Consider the following 22310-nt stretch of genomic DNA (forward strand, 5'->3'; position numbering starts at 1 on the left):
TGAAGCCTCTCAATAGATATCAACTTACTAAAACTTTGAAAAGATTGCAACAAATTGTCTACTTAATTTTACTGAGCCCAACCTTTCCCAGATGTCCCTGGCCATGGCACCCTTCTTTGGAGCTGCCCATTAGCTACACTGGCTCTGGCTTAGAAAGTCACCGTCTAGGCTGCTGACGTCTGGTCAGGCTTTGGGCTTGGTAGCCAAGGAATCTGGGTATCTTGTACTGTTGGTCCGTCCTCACTGGTCTCATGGCTTCTGGGCTCACCAGAGATGCCCAGAAGAATAAACTAATTAAGGTAAAATGTGCAACAGCGATGTGGAGCCTTGTAGATCATAAACGGGAACGGTAAAATCAATGGCAGCCCTTCTGCAGGCAGAGGCCTGGAGGCCTGGGCGACAGGAGGGTGGGAGCCTGTGATTTAGGAAGAGCAAACGCGCTGGCAGCTGCAACCTGGGTAATTAGGTGTGTCAGGAAGACAGATAAACAGCAAGCTGTGCTGGTCGATGGCACAGGCAATAAACACCCAGGCCTGGACCCTGGCCCAAGTCACCGCTGAAGTGGGCCTTGCCTCCTGGCTCCTTGTAACTGCACTTTGTCCCGGGGCCCCACACCAAAGTGGGCCAGTACTCAGAAAGAGGAGGGACTGTCAGTAATGTGGGAGGACCTAAGAAGCTCTCCTGGGTCCCCAGAGGAGACACTGAAAGAGTGGGGCTCAGGAAAAGGATGTCCAGGGGTAGGGAGAGTCTCTGGAGGTCAGTGTCACAGAGGTGAGTCTGGGAGCTCTGAGGCACAAAGGTTACCACCAAACAGCTGGGTGGCTGTGTGACAGCCAGCAACCTCCCTTTGTGGGTTGATCTTAGGGAGCCATGGACTTGTCCTTCTCTTAGCTATGATATGGGATAATGGGAATGGCTGCCTCTCCATCAGGCTGTTATAAGTTAATGTCTGCAAAGTGCTTCCAATAATACCAGCACAGGATAAGTACCATAAACAATAAGATCATCTCTGCCCAGTGCTTCCCCTTCCTCCAGGGAATTATAGGGCATGACCAGGCCAGTCCTTTACAAACCGCATCCCAGGGGGCAACTGTGACATTAAGTTTCAAATGCCTCACAAGACTTAGTCCATGGAGAGCCAGCAGAGCAGTGATGGCCCCAGGGGACAGGGAACTAGTTCAGACAAAGGATGTGTTTCAAAAGAATGAACTCAGGCTCACAGGGTCCCTGGTAGAATTCTTGGCCTCTTCTTCCTCCCTCTACCCCAGAGTGAAGAGGAAAACTCCATAGGGTGCCTCCTCCAGCATCTCCCCAAGACGATTCAGGCTACACAGACAAACTGGGGCTCAGGGGTCAACTCCTGTGCCTCAAGTTGCACAGCTGTGAACGATGGCAATGTCCAGCTCCAAACTGGCACGACGCGGCACAGCCCTCCCGCCCAGTGGCACAAGGCTAGTGGGAGAAGCTCCAGGTAAGACCATGGTGACGAAGTCTGGGACCCAATATTCATGAGTGTTTGCGTGTGCACTGCACCAGGGGACAACTTTGCCTGTCATTCCTCAGGAGTTGTCCACTTTGGTCTTGGTTTTGCTTTGTTCTCCTCTTGAGACAGGGTCTCTTTCTGGCCTGGAGCATGCCTAGTGGGCTAGGTGGTCTGGCCAGTGAGCCCCAGGGATCCGCTCGTCTCTACCTTCCTGGTGTTGGGACCTGACTTCTTTATGTGGGTTCTGGGGACTGAACACAGAAGCACTCTACTGACTCATCTCCCCAGTCCCCAGTTTTTGTTTTTGAAAACATGCTCTCATATAGCCCAGGCTGTCCTCAAAATTCACTGTGTAGCTAAGGACGACCCTGAACTCCCAATCTTGCCTCTGCCTCCTCAGTGCTGAGACCACAGACAAGTGTCACAACATCTGATTTTTTCCTTACTCTATGGTGCTGCTCTGGCAGCTTCTCTCCAGGCACGCTGTTCATTGGCTACATGGGATGAGGCACAATACAGGCTGGCCAGGGAGCATACAGTATCTGAACTCATCTTTGAAATGGGGCCAAGCTGGGACAGCTGAGAACCAGGACTCTGAATCTCAGGGAAAGTAGGCTGGGGATGCAGAGACCCGAGAGTCCATTTCAGGGCGGATTGGCAGAAAAGGGTGGAGACTCAGACATAAATTAGATGACACACTAACACACACCCTGGACTTCATGGGGCACAGGAAGCTCCTAAATATTGCAACATTGGGTTCTGGGCTAGCAGCTGTGGGGTCAAGCTGGAGAGAACCTGTGTTTTTCTGAGTTTCCAGCTGATTCCAAAGCTGCCAGCCCAGCATCACACCACGGGGAGTGAGGTGCAGGGCCTCTGGGTGCAGCTGGAGCCAGCCTGGCTGAAGGAGCTGCTGGGCAAGGGGGGTGCCTCTCTAGAGAGCAGATGGCCCATCTGCTGTGTAGGCAGAGGAGGCTGGGAATGCAACCTGCCCAGGTCCTCCTCCTCCTCTCTAGCTAGTAACAGACACCTCGTCTCTGGGAAGTTACCAGTGTCCCTGCCAAAGGCCCCTCCAGGTGCGACACAGCCCACAAGACGTAAAGGAAGAGTCAGCAATCTGAGTCTGTGGAAGTGAAGGTTTTCACAGTGGGTTTCAGAACCAACAAGAGAAAAATGACAAACCCAGGAGACCAACCGTAACGTGTGTCTCAGACAAAGGGCTAATTTTCCTAATTTATAAAGAGGTGTTCCAAATCAATAAGAAAAGACCAATAGTCAATAGGAAAAAAATGGGCGAAGGCTGGGAGCAGACAAGAGAGTCAAATATATAAAAATATTCTCAGCCTCACTCATTTAAGAAAAATGAAAATTAAAACTACACTTGGAAATCAATTTTTTTCCTCTCAGATTGGCAAATACTGAAAATGCAGTTGATGGAACACTGTGTTGGTAAGCCTTGGCAAGTGTTTGATCATTGGGCATGGGAGTAGTGTGGTAAGCGCTGCCCCCAGGGAAGGCCATCTGGCACTCTGAGCTAGCTATATGTGTATATTCCTTTGACACAGTCACTACGCTTCTGTAAGCTTATCTTACCAATATCTTTGCAATCATGGGAAGTGGTGGATTGTACGAACTCATTCATTAAGTGACATTCTTTGTAAGGAGAAAAGAATTGCAAGCAATATCAGTGTTTCCCCACAGAGGAATGATTCCGTTAATGACGAGGCTATACACGGGGGTACTATACAGCCATAAAGAATGTGAGATCCTTCTGTATGTTGTTGTGAGCTAATATCCACAGTGCCTTGGAAGTGCAAAACCAGAACTGTGATCAGGGCATGCTGTGTGCTCACAAGGAGGGGGTCTGTGAGCGGGGGTTTAATGGAGATATTTCAATATAGGTTCAAGCATAAGGGTTAAAATAGAGGTCCCTCAGAGGAAGACAAGACACACCCAAAAACATGGCTATGAGCTTTTCAAAGGGGAGTCACAGAAATAAGTGTCGGTGTGGGACCTTCCAAGGAGAGTCTCCAGGAACGTGGGCTGCAATAGTGCCATGCGCACAAAAGTCGGATGCTCATCACTGAGTGGGGGTCCATAGTTGGTGCTGGCCCGCCCACCAGTACACTACCCATCAGGGCTAGGGAGCCAGGGTGGGTCAGGGTGGGAACTCCATGGAGGGGACTCTGCCCAAGAACTTCAGGAGAGAGAGGGTCTAGCTGCCTCTCGACCCCTCCCCCTTGTCCTATGCACACTCCCATGGAAGCACCCTGGCTGGCCTTTTCCCAGGTCAGTTCAGCACGAGTGCGTTTCCAGGCCTCGGCCGTCTTGGGAATGTGGTTAGTCCTCCTCTTCTCTTGGTTCCTCTCCAATTCTCCAGCCTTGAGCCAACCCCAGTTGGGACCCCATCTGCCACAGCATCACCCCATGCTGTCAGGGTTGTTTGGCAAATTCAGTGCAAAGTAAGATCTTTTCACCCTTGATTCCAGTTATTCACTCAAGAGTCTGTATTTGATGCTAAGTGACAGGCACCTCTTTGGGTTCCCAAGTACAAAGTGACAAAGAGCCGGATGAGGCAGTATATGACCCCCTTCCAGACAGGAGTGAGGCAGGAAGGCAAACAAGCCAGCTAAAGATACAGGGCATAATCTGAGATGAGGCGCTGAGAGAGACCTTATTTGAAGGGTGAGTCCTGGGAAAATCATCAGGAAAAGCATTCCACGCGGGAAGAATAGCAAATTGGAGCTTCAGGCAAAGCCGTAGAAAGTGGGAGAAAGGGGTAAGGCTAGCCTAGCAATTTGGCTGCACCCGGAAGGCTGGCAGGTAACCGGAAGGACCTTGATTATGGTCTGTGGAGCTGCTGGAGGCAGGAGAGTTTGTCAGGTCCATATGGTTCCTGTTCTACAGATGAGCAAAGACAGAGGGGTCAAGATCCTGTCTAAGGTCACCCAGGAAAGTCTGCATGGGCCAACTCCCAGAGGGCATTGCAAGCACCCAGGCGCTTCCAGGGATTTCAGTGCTAACATCCCGAAAGCTGGCTGAGGGAGAGACTGTCAACACCCCACAGGCCACGTGACTTCACTGGCTGGCTAAGGTTCCGAAAGAACTCTCAGGACCGCCACAGAGGGCAGGGTGGGGATGGCTGAGTGCTGTCTGGGCTGGACCCAAGGAAGTGCTGACATGGTACAAATGTCCCTGCTCCATGCCCACCCCCTGTTGACTAATCAATGGATCACTCAACTACAAAATTAACTCAAACCCACAGACATCCCTCAAACCCACAGAAGGTCATCGGGAGGTGTACACTCGGGGCTGAGGCCACTGGGCACTGCTGTCCTTGCCTCTGCCCCCCCCCCCCGTGTCCTGGTACCCCTCTTCAACGGCCAGGTCTTCTGTGTGGCGTGCCTCCCCCTGACATCTCTTTTGGCTTTCCTCTTCTTAGGCAGTTGCTCATTCACCTTTTCTTCCTGAAACTTAATTATTATTCAATTTTAATTAAGCTCCTGGGATAGTAAAGACCTGGCTGGGGCCACTGGGAGTCACACAGTAACCAATATAGGGGCTTTCTCTCATGGGTCTTAGAGATCAGGGACTGGGAGAGGATGCAGGATCCTGAGAGAAGCTGCAAGGTGTACTGGGAAAAACACAGACCTCTGGAAGAAGGACTCTTGTGTTCCACACACTGAGGCATCCTCAGTGCCTAGAACAGTGCCCGCACATAGTATGTGCTCACTAGCAATCTGTCCGGGAAATGGGTACATCTGTGGGGAACCCTCCTTGTTTGGCTAACACAGAACTGGCATGATCCCAGGTAGTGACTGACCATCATTTTGGGCTGCAGTGTAGACTTGAGAGTTGAGTGTCACAGTCTGATAATGGGTCCTAGCCTACTTCCAGACTTATTTGATTGTGGCAGCTCAGTAGGAGGCTGTCACACCCCCTCCCCAGGAAACTCTACAGAGCCCCTACTCTGGGATTCACAGTGCATACTCTAAGAGAACGGGAGAGGCTGCTGCCTCGGAGACGGCCCTAGGGCCTCCTCCAGGTGTTTTGGCTTGGGGAAGCTGTTCCCTCCTCTGGCATCCTGCCGGCAGAGTCCACTTAGGGCAGTTGTCCCTGTTCCTGCTTCCTAGCCTTCCAGGGACTTCCTGGGGACCTGCCCCTTCTGCAGGCATCCTAGACTCTGCTCTTTTCCTGACCTTGCCCCACATTAAAGAGTTGATCAGCCCATCAATTAATCGCGTCCTAATCCAATCTCGGCTTGGTGGAGAGAGGGCAGTAAATCCAGCTGGGTAATCATGCCCTGATATTTGTGTTGGGATAATTACCATCTCTCAGGCCTCACTCGGTGGCAAGATGAGATGAAAACCCATAAAACACCACTCGGGGCTGTGGCTCATTGTTTCTTGGCGGCACAAGACTGGCTACCAGCCAGCCAGCCAGCCCACCCCAGCCCCTGGCACAGGTCCCCAACCTCTTTACCTCTCATTCATGCAACTGGCTGAATTCAAACTCCAGGGGCAGCCTGGGCTGGATGCTGGATTGGGACTGGCAGCTGGGGAAAGCCTGGGTGTGTTGGTGGGGGTTGTTGGGGGCAAGGTCCCATAGCCGGCACTGTAGCCTCCGGGACCTTGGAGAGCTCAGGACAATGCTTATTATGTGGAAAACTGAACCACAGCTAAGAGCCTGTCCTGTGAATACCCAACTTCACCTCTAGGGGGTGCTGTGGTTGAGGATGCTCTATAGATGTTAGCTAACAGCCCTACAGGAGTGGGCTTATTAGTGAGTATGGTTTAGGTCTGAGAAAATGTGGGTCAGGGGTAAGGGTCTGCAGCCCCAAGAATATAGCCCCTAACTTTGAGATGCTGAGTATCTAACTGTAGCCAGGCTCCCCGGAGACAGAGGGTTGAGAAGAGCAGTAGCATGTCTTGATGCAAAGGATAGGTTGGGGTGGGACCCTGGGTTTGAATCTAGAGACTTAAAGGTGAGTAAGCTTCTTAGCACCCCAGTTTCTTCAGTGTAAGACTACTAATTCCTTCTTAATCAGAGTGCTATGGGCTGCCTGAGATAACTGAGGGCTGGGAGTCAGGGCCTAGTACATAGAAGGTTTTCTTTATATTAGCCACCACGAGGCTGATAAACAACAATTTACCTGTGGTCTCTGGGCCGTCTGTACCCGGTAGCCCAGGAGCAGTCAGGAACAAAAGGCTCATCCCCAGACCTGAGGAGCCGGAATGCATTAACAGAGACCCTCAGGTAACAGGGATGGTGCATGGGGCAGTATGAAAAGAGCTGGAGGAGGCTCTGAGAATTCAAGGTCAGCCTCCCTCAGAGTTGCAGCCCCATAACCACCCTGACATCCAGAGCTCTGTCTGGCACATAGGAATCTGTGAGAGAGACCTTTGCACCAGTCTAAAAGCTGACAGGCAAACTCTAGGACTACAAAGCATTTGAGAAAGGCCTAGGGTAGCATGGGGAGGACCCAGGGACATCTGTTGACTTCAGAAGTGGCCTAGTGGGGTGGGGATGAGCTGGAGGACCACGCAGAAGTGGTGGGATGGCAGGAGGGGAGAGGGGGGAGGGCAAGGTGTCTTAGGATGCAGGAGAAAAGGATGACCAGTCTGAGGGAGAAGATTGTCTTTTTCATGCCCTTCTGTCCCTGTCCAGGGTCCCGAGGATGAAAATCCAAGGCCCATCACAGGAGATGAAGGGTCTCTGCCCAGCACAGGGAGATCCTGGAGGCAGCAGAGAGAGGCCCGAGAAAGGCCTGTCAGAGAAGGGAAGAGGTAGCTGGGGCAGGAAGAAGACCTGACCCTCACCTGAGAAGGCGTTATTGGTGTTGAGAAAGTAGATCTCCTCACGGCCATCCCCATCAATGTCACAGGCTGTGACCCCAATGGCATTCCCCTGCCGGTCCCTCAGTGCGTAGTAGGGTGAGCTGCGCTCATCCACTGCAATGTTCACTAGCCGCTTCTGGGCTCGATCGTACTTCAGCACCAAGTTGGGGCCGTTGTACCTGGAGAAGGAACAGGGAGAGGATTTTGAGGGTGAGTGGCTGGGTCCACCCAGCTCACTGGAGCAGGGTAATGGGTTCAAAGTCCACTGCAGCTCTGAGTAACTTGGTCCCTGGCATGCACAGGAAGGACCTGCCTTGTCTCAGGAAGCTCAGAAAGAAAGTGAGGCTAGAGAAAAGTGCATCAGAGCCATGTAGAACACAAAAAAGGGTCAGGCTGGTTGAGGGGAGTGGGTAGCTAGGGACAATCCCTAAACTAAGGGCCTGACTGGAGAAAAAGCTCCCTGACATTTACTTTGCCCATTTCACCGTAAAAGGCGATTTCCCACTGATGACCTCATTAACTTAACATTAACAACCTGACAGCTAACAAAATCCGGTTGAGACTGGCATGGGAAGCCATGCTGCTAGTCACTCACTTCACAGAGGAGAAATAGATGAGGTCCGTCAGAGAAACTGAGGCTCAGAGAGGTTGTGTGTGCTTCCTGAGGGCAAACAGTATCAGGTCTGCCTGATCAGTGAGGGTGCCTGTGCCCAGGCATCCTTCTGCTCTCCCAGGAGCAGCCCTGTGAGTGGTCCCTGCAGAAGCCTGTGTTGTTGACAGCTGAGACAGCTGTCTGCTAGGTGGAACCACCAGCTCTACGGCACCTGGGATGAGAGACTACCAATGTATCCGGGGGTCACCAGGCAAACCTGCTGGATCTTTTTCTGGGGAACTGGGAAAAAGTTCGAAACTTTTGCCTGTCTCTCCCGAACCCATGCAGCCTCCTAGTCACACCGAAGCCGCAGACATGCGTCTGTTTCAGGGACTTTGCCCTTGCTGTACCCTCCATGTGGGATGCTGGTCTAGACAGCCACACAACTGGCTCCCTCCGCCACCTCCCTCAAGCCCTCCTTATAATCTGCACCTTCACCCACTTCCTCTTCCTCCACTGTCCCCACCACAGCTCTACCTGTCTGTCTTCTTGTTCCTCTTCCCCTGCTCTCCCTGGTTCTGCTCGAATGTTGGCTCCACCAGAGATAAACCTTCCTTCCATGTTGTGCTCTACTACCTGGAAGAGCACCTGGCACACAGGAGGTGCTCAGTAAATATTTATTGAGTGAAATCTCTGAGCTCGCACCCAAGTCCTTGGGGCTCAAGTGTCGCATAGTCAGTGTCTTCCCATCACCTTTCCAAACTGAGGGTACCCAATATTTTCCCAGGTAGCATGGCCAAGCATGATGCCTTGTGCCCTGAATAGTGACCTGCCGGGATCTCCAGAGAAACCCACACGCCCCATTCACCAGGGCCTACTGGCTGGCCTGTGTTTACAGTTGAGTGTGCCTACCATGAGCGAAGCGCAGTGCTGGCTTAGATGACCCGGGAAGGACTGACAGCTCGCCTAGGTCTTTGGGAGAAATTTTAGTCCTGAATCAGATCCAACCTGGCCTTCTCCTTTGTCACCAGAAGCCAGTGAAGTCTGGGGGATGCTGGTGGTTGGCCAAGAGCCTTCTGGCACCCACAGAGAGAAAGGGGAGATGGGGGCTGAGTCAGCATCCGGTGACAGGAGGGTGCGCCATAGACGCCTTGATGAAGTGTGTCTGAGAGCTGAACACCAAGGGCGCAATGTTACCTCTAAAGACTCGTCGGGGTAGGAGAGACAGAGTGCTTGGGCTCTAGCATGGTCAGCAGCTGGCTCCAACCCCAGGGATGTGACTTTTGAGTGTTAAAACTAGTCCTGAAGGTCCCAGGCCCTCCGCTCTGCTATCACACCACGTCCACATTATCAGACCACAGTGTCCATCGGATGTCGGCCTTGCTAAGAGGACTGCCGTTCATTGTCACGCTTGTGTGGGGGTGTTTCAAAAAAGCGACGGAGGGTCAGAGAGGCCAAGTGAGGCCCAAGGTCACACAACCTGTAAGTAGCCACTGGGCGTCTCTCTTCAGGGCAGGAATTCTATGCTCTTTCCCTGCTGCCTGTGATGCCACCGCCCAGTCCTGTCCACGTTTATTTCTCTGGTAGCTTCCCCAGAGTAGTGGCTCTGAGGAATGTACAGGAACTTCACATAAGCGGCGGAGGTGACAAGAGCCCATACATTGCAACAGCACTTTACACAGTTTGCCAAGTGCTTTCTGCTCTGAGGCCTCTGCTTCGTGGAGGCCCCAACTGCTGTAGTTAGGGTGGTGGCTTGGCTCTAGACTCCACTCTTCTCTTCTGTAGGATGGAAACTGGACCAAACGGGGAGTCTGCGAGTGTGGCTCCAGGGCGTGCATCTGGACCTGCCCTCTCACATTACACCGGAACGTTTCCATGTAGAGGCTTTCTGTCTTACACTTGGCCTTCCAGATTATGGTGAGCAAGCGATCCCCAAGCTGGAGTGGGACAGCCTGGCAGGTCTGTGAGCCCAGGGGTCTGACTAAGCTTACAAGATGGGCAAAGCCAGTGTATGTCTCCCAGGATGTGGTGGGGGAGTCTCCACACAATGTCCAGCGTCGATACCCTCTTTACCCTGCTGCCTCGTGAGTGTCCCAGATGTTTGCCATGCCCTGGAACCATCCAGCAGCAGGGGAGGGAACATGACCTGAATCTGGGTGGCTGGAGTGGGCACACGCTCCTTGACCCTATGAAGTGACCCTTGTACATCTCTTCTTGGAAGATCAGGGGGTGCTAGTCTCAGGGTGCCTCCTAAGGGGATTGTGGGGCAAAGTAGATAGGCTGGGTCAGTCTTGATTGTTAAACAGTTAGCACATGTCCAGGGACCTCCCCAAACCTACATGGGGCATGGGAAGAGGTCTGACAGTCTGGTCGCACCTCCCCAGGGATTACAGACACGAAGTCTGTTCTGAGGTGGGGTTCTGAACCACCTCAGGGCAAGGCTGTGTTGGGGGCATGCTCCCTGTGGCCAGCCTTTCCCTTCCATCAGGCCGCCCTGGGCTGGCCCTATAGACCAACAGCTGTTGTGCTCAGCCCCCGCCCCAGGAAAAGCTCCCACCCCTCCAGAGAGCTGTTGTTACAGCTTGCTTCCTCGCCAGCCCCCGAAGATGGCCTGCCCTTTCTGGCTGCGCCTGTGTCTTTGTTCAGCTGCAGCCACTTGCTCCGTGGGGAATGTTCTCCCCACCCTCCCGGCCCCTTCCTGTGTGGAGTCTACCCCACCTGCCAGACTAGATGTGACCTTCTCTCTTCCGGATACCCTGCAGTGTTTTGCCTTGGCCTGCTCTTGAGAGGGCAGAGGTGTCAGTTCCACAACCCCATCTTCATTAAGTGCATGCTGCTGGAGTCCAGACGGCTGTGAGTCTCTGCGTGTGCGATGCCTAGAGCATGTGGCAGCAGAAGGTACTCATAAACAGAACACAGGGATACGGGTTAGGGGAGAGGGGATGGAGGGGTGAGGGTGAGGAGGAAAGGTGAGGGGGGCAGAGGGTATGTGTGGAGGTAAGGGGTAGGGAGGGGAAGGTGAGGGGTGAGAAATGAAAAGTGAAGGAATGAGAGGCAGGGGTGTAAGGATGCAAGTGATGGTAAGTGTGGATGTAAGGATGGTGAGAGGTGAGGGGGTGAGGAATGGAGATGGAGGGTCAGGATGAGACAGGAAGGTGAAAGAGAAGGGGAATGAGGGGACCAGCGGGGTGAGTGGAGGTGATGTAGTAATGGAGAGCAAGGTGTGTGTGTGTGGTGTGTCTGTGTGTCTGTGTCTGTGTAGGTTCTTACACAGGGATGAGGGATGAGGGATGAGGGATGAGGGTAAGGTTGTGTGTCTCTGAGTGAGATTGTGTGTGTGTGGAGGTGAGGGTGTGAGGGTGCGTGTGTCGGGTGAGGATATGTGTAAGTGAGGGTATGTGTTTGTTGCAAAGGGTGTGAGGGTGTGTGTATAGAGGTGAGGGTGTGAAGGTATATGTGCAGAGGTGGGGGCAAAGGGAGAGGGTGAGAGGTGAAGCAGGAACACATCAAAGCTATCCTGGGCAGCCCTCAGAGAGCAGTCTTCATTTGCAAACTCTGCGCCAAGCACTATTTATTTATTTATTTATTTATTTATTTATTTGGTTTTTCGAGACAGGGTTTCTCTGTGTAGCTTTGCGCCTTTCCTGGAACTCGCTTTGGAGACCAGGCTGGCCTCGAACTCACAGAGATCCGCCTGCCTCTGCCTCCCGAGTGCTGGGATTAAAGGCGTGCGCCACCACCGCCTGGCTATGTGCCAAGCACTTTAAATCCCACTTCATCTTCATGATAGGCCTGGGCTGCTAGTCCTATTAACAACCCCATTTTACAGATGTGAACAATGGAGCACACAGGTGACTTATCCACAGTCCCTCTGTGGCGTCAATCCCCACAGTGAGGAGCCTGGGCAAGATATGGAGGTCGCGTGCTTCCTTTCTCTGACACTTGCTGGAGAGAACTGGGCATCTGTAGAAGTCCAGGGGGGCTTTGAAGCACAGTTAAATGGAGCCAGGAAAGGCAGCTACTGTGTCTAATATCAAAGGTGTGCCAGCCATGGTTAGACCAACACAGCCTTGGGGGTACATGCTGACTGTGACCTTGAGCTTGTCACTCAGCTCCTCTAAGTTTTCAGCTTCCTCATCTGTAGCTCAATGCTGCTCACACCTCAAAGGACAGCCTTGAGGAGTGTCAGAGTGTGTGACAACACTTGATAAACTGTGAATTGTTACACAATTGTAAGCTTACATCATTTAAAAAAAAAAATCACAACAAACCTGAGGTGGGACCTTTCACTCTCTGGTGATCAAGTAGCTGGTTTCTAAACATGCTACTATTTCTCATTCCCAAACATCCCAGCCTTGGTTGGTCGGCCTCTGTAGGTAGATTTCTTTATTGATTCCCCACATGCAGCCAAGTTTCATAAAAGAGCTGTCTTTATAAGTGGTCTCCACTTTCCCATCATGCATTTCATCTTCTCATCCAGCCTTGGTCCATAAAGCTGCTCTAGTTGCTGTCACTGGTGGCTCTCACGTGGCCAGGTAGAGGGAGGCCCTGTCTGTTCTTACCACCTTTGGCCTCTTGATGTGAGTGGCACTGTGGCCACCCCCAACTGCCCTCCACTCTCCCATAGGACAGCCCCCTTAATGGGCTCTGTCTTATCTTCTCCTCTCTCCAGCTTCCTCTCCATTCCCCCGACTGTTGGGTACTTTTTCCTATTCGCACCCTCTGGTGGCTGGAGTCTCCAGGCCTGGCCTTCGGTCCTCTTGACTTCTCTCTCTCCTTTTACTAGCTGATCATATCCATTCCCATGACTGACAACCCCTAAATTCATATCTCCAGCTCAGGCTCAGACTCATATTTTCGACTGCCTACCTGACATCTCCCCTCATGCACTGAGATGGAACATGTCCAGAATGGAACTATTGATTGCTTCATTTCTCCCTCCCCGAAATGGGCACCTAGGTACTAAAACCAGAAGCCTGGCATCAGCCTCAGAACTCACCCCCTCCCCTTCGCCTTCCCATCTAATCCATCAGCCCATCTTGTCATTTCTACCTCCCAAAATATCTCAGCTTTGTTCTTCTCTTCCCTCTCCGACTGACTGCCACTATCCCTGGGGTGTCTCTGTTCCCTTACGTGCCCCCACTGATCTCTGGTCTCCTACCATAGTCAGAGGCATCTTTTTAACATGTAAGCCAGTTTGTGCTAGCTACCTACCGGAAACGTGGGTAGCTGCTGTGGTTTGAGTCTGAAATGTCCCTCACGGGCTCAGGTGCTAAATCACTTGGTCCCCAGCAGGTAGTGCTGCTTTGGGAGGCTGTGGGACTTTTGGGATGGGGGCCACAGCTGTTGGAGGTGGGAGTGGGCCGGCCTCGGGGGATTAAGCCAGGATCTTCTTCTGGTCTTATTTCCTGCTTCCCAAATCCACCAAAATGTGAACAGGTCGTAGCCATTCTGTCCTGCACCATAAAGTTACTCCACTACATTGTCTCTGCCTTGATGGACTTCATTCTCTGATACTATTGGCCAAGAGGAAATTTTCTTCCCTGAAGTTCTTCTGTCAGATTTTTGTCAGTGATGAGCAGAGCAACTAATAAAGTGACTTTCACTGGGTCTGGGCCTGGCCCCTCTGCTGCCCACTTTGCTGGCTGACTCTCCCTGCCTAGTACATGCTCATCCTACTTCCTCCCACTAGCCCCAACAGCTGGCTCCTCTCCTCTCTTAGGTCTCATCTTAAAAGGCAGCTCCTCAGAGAGATCATCCCTTCTCTGTCTCCCAACTCCTGATCCTCTTTCCTGTAGCTACCCATTCTCTTCTCTATTGCCTGCTTCTCTCTGGAGACCCTGAGAGTCAAGAGGGCAGGACATGCCTACTGGCTTCACTTCTCCCATCCGGTGCACACCAAGTGTTCAATACATAGTTGCAGAGTGGACAGAGGGCAGGGAAGGCCCTACATTATCTCCTTATGGCTCAACAAAAGCACACTGGGCACAGTCTCCTGGTTGTCTTGGGTTCTCCAATTTTGGTAATTCCCCACATAAACAGAGCAATGGCAGAGAAGATGTGGACAGTTCATATCCTGGGCAGAGGTAAGAACGAATAACCAAGTATTACTGATGGAGACAGAAGATCTACTTTTTTGTGGTGGTAATTGTGATCCACATGAGGGGAAAAATTACTTAGAAAGTCACAGAGTGATAAAGGGCTGCATGCAACCCCCAAGTATTTACTGTATGCCAGGTACTATGCTAAACAATTTACATGCCATATCTCTTTTTATATAATAGAAAGATTTTTAGACTTGAAAGATATTATAACATATCTATCTTGAGAATTAAGAACAGAAAATGTTTTTAAAAAGTAAATAGTGAAAAAAAAAATCTACCTGACATTAGTCAAGAGAGAAGCAGGGGCCCTGGCATTGTGGTGCACACCTTTAATCCCAGCACTTGGGAGGCAGAGGCAGGAAGATCTCTGTGACTGTGAGGCCAGCCTGGTCTACAGAATGAGCTTCAGGACAGCCAGGGCTACATAGAGAGACCTTGTCTCAAACAAACAAACAAAAACAAACACAGAGGGGGCAGAGGGAGAGGGCAAGAAGAAGAGAATGGTACATGCACACAGAGAGGTTGAACACTGGAGACAGACTACACAAAGATGGACATGAGAGTCAGTGAGCCTATAAACAGAAGCCCAGATGAAGGGGTGGGACTCAGACAGACAGAGATGCAAGGAAAAGGGGAACTGGTCAACCTGTAGACTAGATTCAAAGTGTGATGATTAATTAGGCTTGACTGTCAGCTTGACCGGATTTAGAGTCACCATGGACACTACGCCCTGGGCCTTCCTGTGAAGGGGTGTCTAGACTGCATTAGCTGAAGTGAGAAGACCTACCCTAACTGTGAGTGGCACCATCCCTGTGGGGTTCTGAACTGATTTAGAAGATGGGAATGAGCAGAGGTACCAGCACTCCTTTCTCTTTCTGCCTGACTTTGAAGCAGCCTGAAGCTCCTACCACATGACTTCTGGTGGGCTGAGCTCAAACTGTGAGCCAAATAACTCTCCCTTAGGGTGCTTTGCCAGGTACTTTATCAAAGCAACGACAGTGATTAGCATTTTTAATGTATTTTATCTTATGTGTCTGTTTTGTTTGCATGTATGTATGTGCACCATGTGCATGCCTGGTGCTCAAGGAGGCAGATCCTGTGGAACAGAAGTGACAGACGGCTGTGAGCCACCATGAGAGTGATGGGAACTGAACCTGGGTTCTCTGCAAGAGAAGCAAGTTCTCTTAAGTACTAAGCCATCTCTCCAGTCTCTTGAAGCAATGATAGAGCTAACTAACACAGCATGTCACCAGGAGGAACATCTGGTGGCTACTTTAGACACTTCCTGTAAACATGTTTTGCATTTTCATGACTAAAAAGGGCATAAAAGAAATATTTTATTCTTGGGCACATTAATACCTTTAGTTATAGGTTAAAAGAAGTGCATTTCTGATAAAAAGTGATTGGCTAACCATTACAAAAAAATTAATTGAAAGGCAAACTTATCTTTTTGGTCTAAAGCAGTAATCAGCAAATTATGTGTGGCCATCTGCATGCTTTTGTAAATAAAGATTTATTGGAACATAGGCATGCAAATTCATGTATCATGTATAGTTGCTTTTGGCAAAAGATAGTGTTGAGTAGTTGCATCAGGAACTGTATGGCCTAAAAGGTGAAAATACTATCTGTCTCTTTGAGAAAACTGTCAACCCTGGTCAAAGAGGTTAGTTGTATATTCTATCACATATAAAATATTATAATACATATATATATATATATATATATATATATAAAATCTGATTTATTTTAAAAAACTTAGTGACTTAAAGATTATTTATAATTCAACTTAATATAATAATTATATATATCTTGAGTCTGGGATGGCTTTGTGATTTGCCTGGATAGTCAAAACATGGTAAAAGTAATGATGGGCCAGTTCTGGTCTTAGCTTTTCAGAGGCCTGTTGGCTTCCATCTGTCTCTGGGGAAAGCTAGTTATCATGTAAAAAATCTGATGTTCATGATATAGACATATATATGATATATATGGTATGTATATGATAACATATAAGACATATATATAATATATCATCCATATGGTAATATATATGATAGCCTTATCATAACAAAACAAAAAAATTAAGTAAGGTTAATAATTAATTTGGGGTTCAGCATTTGGATTTTTATCGACAACAGGAAAGTGAGGTCAATGTCAAGATGCTGGGTCTCAGGATGGAGACTGTAGCATGAGAGCTTGGCAGAATGAGACTACAGAGGGAAGCTGCTTTTTATAGATGACCTCTTTGGGACCAGATGGGCATTTCTAAGACCAACAATGAGCAAGTGCATGATCCCTTTAAGAAAGACACATGATAAAAGGCATGAGGCAATTGGTCTCTGCAGGCAACCATGATTATTTCCTGGCTCCTTAGCATGCACACAACACTCCATTCATCAAGAGTTGAAGCCTATTCTTCATCCTCTTGAGTGTGGGATGACTTTGTGATTTGCCTGGATGGGCAAAATGTGGTAAAAATTATGTTTGGCTAGTTCGGTCTTGGCCTTTCAGAGGCCCAGCTGCATCAATCTGTCTCTGGGGAAAGCTGGTTACCATGTAAAAGAAAATCCAATGTTCATGAAACAATCAGGAGTTGTAGAAGCCAGTCCAGCCATGGATGAGCAGTGAAGCTCCACGCAGGTAAGGAAAGACTTCTCAGGCCTTCAGCCCCGCCCATTGACATTGGAAACAGCAGAGTGAGGATACTCTGGCATTGTGTGGAATAGAAAAACTACCCCAGCAGGTTCTAGACCGAATTCCCAATGAATAGAATGGGAGGAATTATAAATCATCTTTAAGCCACTAAGTTTTTGGAAAGAAATCAGATAATGATGAGCTATCATCTCAGACCGAAGAGAAAGAAAAATGTATCCCTGGAAAGTAGGAAAAAGGATTACCCATAAATCAGTGGAGTTCTCTAGGTGAACCATTTGAATTCACAACCAGCATGTCTGTCCAGTGGAAGTCTGGAACTGTTGGCTGGTAGCTGGGTCTCAGAATATCTGATTGTCTGTCCAGAGCCCACAGAGGAAAGGTAGTAAGAAGCACAGGAGCCAGGCATGGTGGCTGCATGCCTATAATCTCAGTATTTGGGAAGCTGAGGCAGGAGGAACATTGGCTGGAGGCCAGCTTGAGCTACTCAGTCTCACAAAACAAATAAAGAAAAAAATAAAAAACCAAGAACAACCCCTGCCTCCCACAGGGATTCCAGACACTACTCATTTTTGAGTCCTTGTTTTCTTCCTAATTTCTTACAGTGTGGGTGTAAAATATCTCTCATAAGCTCATGTGTTTGAAGCCTTGGTCCCCAGTCGTTGACACCGTTTTGGGAGGTTGAGATGTGTGACTTAGCCAGAAGAAGAAGTGAGTTGCTAGGGATAGGCCTTGAGGGCTGTGAATGCATCTCATTCTGGCCCATGCTTACTGCTTCATGTTCTGCCACTGTGTGAGCAAGCTGTGCTGCCAGCTCCCACTGCCATGGCCCAAGCTGTTGCCCCTCTGGGCGGGACCACACCCTCTGAAACTGTGAGCAAACAACACTCTCTGCTCCAAACAGGTATTTGACCACAGTGACGAGAAAAGTAACTAATACACAGCTGTAGCTAAATGTTTCCCATTTTTAAATGCATACCTTTGAGTAGAGATTATCTCTTTGGAAATGTACGTAATGCTCTTTTTTCCTTTTCTCATATTTAATTTGTTGAAAGCCATTGACGTTAAATAGGATCTGAAAACATATGGGAAGGCATTCAGACAGGAGATTCCCAGATTGCATTCTGGAATAGGATCTGTCTAGAGACAGATTCAATGTGAAAGAGTGGAGCTGAGGGATGGGAGGTTTCTGAGGGTGTCTAGGCTCTGGGAAGGGAAACTGGCTAAGCTTGCAAATGGCATCCAGAAAGAAATGGCCAAGCAGATTTGATCTTGATTTAAGAGTGGGCCAGGGTGAAGAAGATCTCACAAAGACAATGCTCTATTGAAAACAGTAACTAAGATGAAGGGAAAAAAAAACGCTTCTGTCCTGAGGGGTGGACGGTTTTCCAAGAAAGGGATGTTTGGTACTAAAAGGTGAGGATATTCTGCAGCCACGAGTGTTAAAACTCCACGTGGAGTGATTGATGTATGCTTCGTTCCAAAGAAGCTCTGTGCTCAGCATGTGCATGGTGCCCTTGGAATTTCCTGTATTTTGATGTGCACAGAAGCACCTGGAAGGCAGAGACCCTCACTGGCAGTTCTGTCTCCCACCGTTCCTGGGACTGAGCAAGTGCTTGCTCACATTTGCTGATGTGGACAGCAAGGGTGAAGATGAGTGAGACCGTGACTATACTCCTCAATGTATTTCCAGGAAAAGAGGGAGACAGGGAGGCAGACATTGTCAAAGGAGAGATTTGGGGGCCAGATAGAGGCTGCTAGTCGAGGTTCTTTGATGGTGTGTGATAAACACTCAAGCTGAACTAGTGAGGAATTTCTTGGCACAGATTCCAAACTACACAGACAGCAAGGGTGTAGCTGGGCCCTGGGGTGACTGGAGTGGGGAACTGCAGGGCTTTATCCTCTTTCCTTTTTCTTCTTCTCAGCGTTGGCCTCATTCTCTCACCCCATCCATCCATTCAAAAGGCTTGAACAGTGTCAGCATCCCAGCCTCGTATAAGAACCCTGCTCTCACCTTGAATAGAAGATGCTGCCTCCCCCCCCTTTCCTTTTCTTTTATTTTTTTGGACAGGATTTTTCCTTATTATTTTATTGATTATTAGTGCATGTATATGATATGTGAGCAGAGTTTACACATGCCATGATGAGCGTGTAGAGATCAAAGAACAATTTTTTAGGAAGTCAGTTCTCTCCTCCTGCCTTGCTGAGGCAAGGTCTTTCTTGCTTCTGTTATACTATGTGCTCCAGGCTACCTGGCCCATGAGCTTCCAGGCGATTCTCCTGTCTCTGTCTTCCATTTTGCTATAAGCATGCTAGGATTAACAGATGCAAGTCACTGTGTCCATTTCTTTCAAAATATTTATTTATTTTCATTTTATGTGTATAAACGTTCTATATATATTCACCATGTGTGTGCCTGGAGTCTGTGGAGTCAAAAAGAAGATGTCAGATTCATTGAAACTGGATTTGCAGATAGTTGTGAGCCACCAAGTGAGAACTGAGAATCAAACCCAGGTCCTCTGAAAGAATAACAAGTGTTCTTAGCCACTGAGCTATCACTTTTGCCTATCCTTTTTTTTTTTTTTAAACATGGGTTCCTGTAGTTCCTGTACTCAATCTCATGTCATTAGGCTTGTAGACGAAGCCTTCACTCATTGAGTCATATTGCTGACCCAAGGTGCTTCCTTTCACTTTGAAGTTCCAGCAGGACAAACTTCATAGAAGATCTATGATTCGCTCCACTGGGCTTGTATGGCAAAGTCAGAGCCAGGAGATGGGAGCCTGTGATTGACAGCTCTCAAATAGGAGCTGCGTGTCATTAAGAAGACAAGTGTCTGGAAGGATGAAGAATGTGTCTCTAGGTGACAATGACTCATCTAGTCTGTTTTGGTAACATACTCAAGTCCTACTGATGGGAGGCAGAGCTTCCTTGCCAGCTCCACCGGGTCCCCGTGTCCTCAGAGACATCTTGACACCCTTCCACTCTCCTCCAGATACCCAAGGAGGTCAATGCTGAGCACGGAGCAATTGTCTGTCTCACCATGTTCTGGAAATGGGTCTTCTTTTAGATCTCCTTGCATGATCCTTAGGCATGTGTCCAGAGGGCAGGTCTGGGCTATAGACACTGAGTCAGCAGCCCCGAGGCCAGCAGATAGATCCCTTGCTTGGGATTTTGGGAGACAGACCATTAACTGCTTTGTCATAAAACATTTTAGATACCTACTCAAATTTTATGGCATGCTATAACTACCCAGGATCTGCTACTTCAAACTGTTGGTCTTGATCAGTTGAGGAGGCACAGCAATGGGGCACATGGCCCATAGATGTTTTCTTCTTTTTAAAGGGCAGAAATGATAAGTCAACTGTTGACTCCATGCCACCCCCTCCTCCAAACTGGGATCCTATTTATAGGCTGGACCCACTGCTAGGTACAATGATGGATGTAAATCTCTGCCCAGGGTGTCAGCCTGCTTTGGCTAATAAGCGACTCACATCTCAGGTGTTCAGAAGGCAGAAAGACCACTTTCATTGGAAGTAAAGACATCACAAAAGTGCATCTGACCTATAAATTGAAGCATGCACGAGCTTTTAATAAGATGTATAAACAAACATTTGTGGAAGAAATGGTGCAGGCTAAGAAACAGATCTGGGAGCAGAAAACTTGTTTAGGGAGCTGGGTAGGCTGGCTGGACAATACAGTGATGAGATGGTAGTAGAAATAACAGACAGCGACATGCACAGTGAACATGCATGGAAGCTAGGTTGATGGTACCTGCAGCATCTCACCAAGGCTTCAGGTTTTCTTTGGTAGGAAATGGAGGAGGGTGCCAATGGATTCTGAAAACAGTATACCATTATACCAAACTACTGCATTAGAAAGCATTGTCTGTTGACTAATATATATGAAGAATTAGCCAAAGGAGAGAATTAAAACAGTGCATGCCAAGTATGGTAGATTAAGCCTGTAATACCAATACTTGGGAGATTGAGGCAGAAGGAAAACCATAAATCTGAGGCCAACTGGGGGCTACATGAGTTCTAGGCAAGCCTGAACACTATAATTCCATGTGATTCTGCAAAACCATTCCAAAAGGCTCTTTTGGGCTAACTTAGATTTCGGTTCCTTGCAAGTAAATGATTTCTAAGACAGGATAGAGTGGAACCCCCTTGCAAAAGCCACCAGGATTTAAAGCAAGAGGTGCAGCCACCAGTGATAAATGCTTTAGGATAAAAAATGCCAATGATTAGACCAGCAAATGAGTTTGGGTATTTGGAAGCCACTGGTGACCTTTAAGATGGCTCTTTCCTGAGAGAAGACAGGAAGGAATGCTTGAGGCTACAGTGTAGACAATACATTGAAGATAAAAGGTCTCAGAACAGCCTCGGACATGGCCAGGGGACACATTGATCAAGTGTCTCAGTATGCTCTGAGCCCTGGGCATGTGTGTGTCTATGGATTGCCAGGAGGAGGCAGGAGAAACATGTGTCAAGCCCAGGTGCTTTTCCAGCCCTGAAATTGCAAGGAAGGCAGGCAAGATGGGTAAGATGTGAGGTAGCAATCAAGAAGTGATACTTGGAGACTGTGGTCTTCTCAGTGGCCAAGGGTGAAATTTTTCTTCCTAGCTTGGGGAAGGAAGACTTGCAACAGCGACCAAGACATGGCCTCAGAGGGCGACACTGGGCCACAGGAGGAATGGTCAGTTACAGGACACCAGCTATGAACTTCAGCCCCACAAAGATGGCTGACTCTGTCCTGGAGAGGGGAAATCCATGTAGTGAAGGCAGAGCTTTCTACCTGGAGCGAAGTGGGCTCTGTGGAGGTACCACCCCGTGACAGAGAGCACTGGACTTGGAGACAGAACATATAGGTTGAGAGGTCTAAGGTACTCAGAATAGAAGGGAAACAGCCTGAGGCAGCCCCCGCCGGCTATATAGGGGCTCTTTCCAATGTCCAGCCTCAGTGCCTTACTTGTAACATGGGAATTCTGATACCTGCTTGCATGCTGAGGATGATGATCTGCCTTGGATATCCAAGGTGGTTGTACTGCCTCGCTGAGGTCCAGAGCATATGCTCAGTAGACACTGGTTAGCAAGACTGTCTTCTGACCAACACATAATGGTAGCTCAATAAATATTTTTGAAAGGCTGAATTATTATTATTACCAGGGTAGCCTTGAGCACAGGAGACTGAGCTCCACAGTGTTCTGGACCATATTTTATTCCTCTAACCCCAAACAGGCTTGATAAAGAACCTGATTATATGCACTAGGATTCAGTTTCCTCATCTATGAAGTGGGGATAATAATATTTGCTTTACCTCAAGGCCAAATGAGATAATACATGTAAACAGTAATATAGCCATTGTTTTTACACACACACACACACACACACACACACACACACACACACACACACACACACCTATTGTCTACAGCAGAGGCAGCTGCCTGGGCCCCTCCTGGGAGCTCTGTCTCATCTACCAAGTTCAACAGAAGCTGACAGATAGGCTCTATGGGTTGCAAGAATGCCCTGGTTAAAAGAGAAGATAGGCATTGTCTAAGCCTGGTCAACAGGTGGCTGAGGTTTTTTTCCACCAGCATGGCATTTGGGTCTGGGCATGGACTGGAGATGAACAGGAGGCTGCTGTA

The 22310-nt window shown here is 49.0% G+C and overlaps 1 protein-coding gene across 2 annotated transcripts in view; it reads right to left on the bottom strand.

Moving 5' to 3' along the window:
• The window catches only part of Crtac1 (cartilage acidic protein 1), a 140712-nt gene that overhangs the window by 41462 nt on the left and 76940 nt on the right, over positions 1-22310 (bottom strand). For both annotated transcript variants that reach the window (XM_036169688.1, XM_036169680.1), the window contains exon 3: positions 7300-7496. In XM_036169688.1, the coding sequence (XP_036025581.1) occupies positions 7300-7496 (197 nt within the window). The remainder of the gene's footprint in view (positions 1-7299; positions 7497-22310) is intronic.

Source organism: Onychomys torridus, chromosome 1, assembly GCF_903995425.1.
Source record: "Onychomys torridus chromosome 1, mOncTor1.1, whole genome shotgun sequence".
In the NCBI taxonomy this organism is placed as follows: Eukaryota; Metazoa; Chordata; class Mammalia; order Rodentia; family Cricetidae; genus Onychomys; species Onychomys torridus.